The following is a 1,910-nucleotide window of genomic DNA, read 5'->3' as shown; positions in this document are numbered from 1 at the left end:
GCTTGATATTCCTCCTTTATTTGCGCGACGACTAGCTGGGAGTCGCTGTAGACGCTGATTCTCTCGACCTTTAAGTGGTTCGCTAAACGTAGTCCGGCAATTAGGGCTTCATATTCCGCCTCATTATTTGATGCTTTAAATTTGAACCGTACCGCCGAGGTAATCTTGTGGCCTTCGGGGCTGATTAGTAAGACGCTGGCTCCTGATCCGTTTTCGCTCGACGCCCCATCCACGTAAAGCTTCCATCTTGCAACCTCAATTTCTTCAGATGGGGTGTAGGTCGGCCTGTGAGAGAATTCAGCCAGAAAGTCGGCGAGCGCTTGACCTTTAATAGCGGTTCTCGGCATGTATTTTATATCAAACTGGCTCAGTTCTACCGACCATTTGAGGAGCCGTCCGGACGTTTCCGGCTTTTGTAAGGCCTGTCTCAACGGGTGGTTTGTGAGAACTCGTATTGTGCGGGATTGGAAGTAGTGCCAAAGCTTTCTCGAAGCTATCATCAAGGCGAGGGCTAGACGTTCCATTTCGTTGTATCTCGACTCGGCGTCGAGGAGTCTTTTGCTCACATAGTAGATCGGCAATTGTACCTTCCCTTCTTCCTTTATTAGTACGGAGCTCACGGCGTGTTGGGACACGGAGAGGTATAGGCTGAGGTCTTCGTCAGCGCTTGGTTTTGACAAAATTGGAGGTTTGTCCAAATGCTCCTTCAGTTTTTGGAAGGCCTCCTCGCACTGTGGTGTCCATTCGAAGTGCTTGTTTCCTTTCAAAGCGTCGAAGAAGGGGACACACTTGTCAGTGGCTTTCGATATGAATCTATTTAGGGCGGTGACACAACCTGTCAATCTTTGCACCTCTTTTGGCCTTGTTGGTGACCGCATATCTTGCAGAGCTTTGATCTTCTCAGGGTTGGCCTCAATCCCGCGGTAACTGACCATAAACTCGAGAAACTTTCCCGACCCGACTCTGAAGGCACATTTCTGGGGATTAAGTTTCATGCGGTATTTTCTCAATATGCTGAACATCTTTCTCAGATGATCGACATGATGGCTGGCCCTGGCGCTTTTTATGAGCATGTCGTCGACGTAGACCTCCATCATTTTGCCGATCTGTTGAGCGAACATTTTATTTACTAGCCTTTGGTAAGTAGCCCCTGCATTCTTTAGGCCGAAAGGCATCACCTTGTAGCAGTAGAGACCCCTATCGGTTATGAAAGATGTGTGCTCTTCGTCGGCTGGATGCATGGGGATTTGATTGTATCTGGAGTAAGTGTCCATGAAGCTCAGCATTTCGTGCCCCGCCGTGGCGTCGACCATTTGATCTACTCGAGGGAGTGGGAAGCCGTCCTTTGGGCATGCTTTGTTGAGGTCACTGAAGTCGACGCATGTTCTCCAGTTCCCGTTGGGTTTGATTACCAAGACATGATTAGATTCCCAACGTGGATAATGCGCCTCCCAGATAAATCCATTGTTGATTAACTTGTCGACCTCTTCCTTCAGCGCTTCGTACCTCTCAGGGTTCATTAGTCGCCGTTTTTGGCGTTTGGGAGGATACGTGGGGTCGACGTTTAGGAAATGACACATTACTTTGGCGTCGATCCCCTCCATGTTGGAGTGGCTCCAGGCGAAGACATCCAGGTTCTGCCTGAGGAAATTTTCAATCCTGCTTTTGAGCGGTGGGGTCAAGTCCGAACCTATTTTTAGTATTTTGGTGGTTCCGCTTTCGTCAATCTGGATTTCTTCCAACTGTTCGACGGGCTGAGACCAAGTAACTTCCTCTTGAACCCGGGGTCTATATCCTCAACGAGGCCATGTTGAACCATCCTCATTTCCTGTCTTCCCGGCTGGTCATATCCGCGTAAGACATCGGAGTATGCAATCCTGGCTTCGTACTGGTTGCTCTTAATTTCTCCT

The 1,910-nt window shown here is 49.0% G+C and overlaps 1 protein-coding gene across 1 annotated transcript in view; it reads right to left on the bottom strand.

Moving 5' to 3' along the window:
* Nucleotides 1–1,604, bottom strand: part of LOC112093102 (uncharacterized protein K02A2.6-like) — a 2,952-nt gene extending 1,348 nt beyond the window's left edge. Inside the window, exon 1 of the mRNA XM_024170915.1 lies at nt 3–1,604. Coding sequence (XP_024026683.1) covers nt 3–1,604 — 1,602 coding nt within the window. The remainder of the gene's footprint in view (nt 1–2) is intronic.
* Nucleotides 1,605–1,910: the final 306 nt, after the last annotated feature.

The sequence above is a fragment of the Morus notabilis genome, unplaced genomic scaffold (genome assembly GCF_000414095.1).
Source record: "Morus notabilis unplaced genomic scaffold, ASM41409v2 Scaffold822, whole genome shotgun sequence".
Lineage (NCBI taxonomy): Eukaryota > Viridiplantae > Streptophyta > Magnoliopsida > Rosales > Moraceae > Morus > Morus notabilis.
Note: the sequence above shows the minus strand (reverse complement) of the source record. Positions and strands in the feature narration are given on the sequence as shown.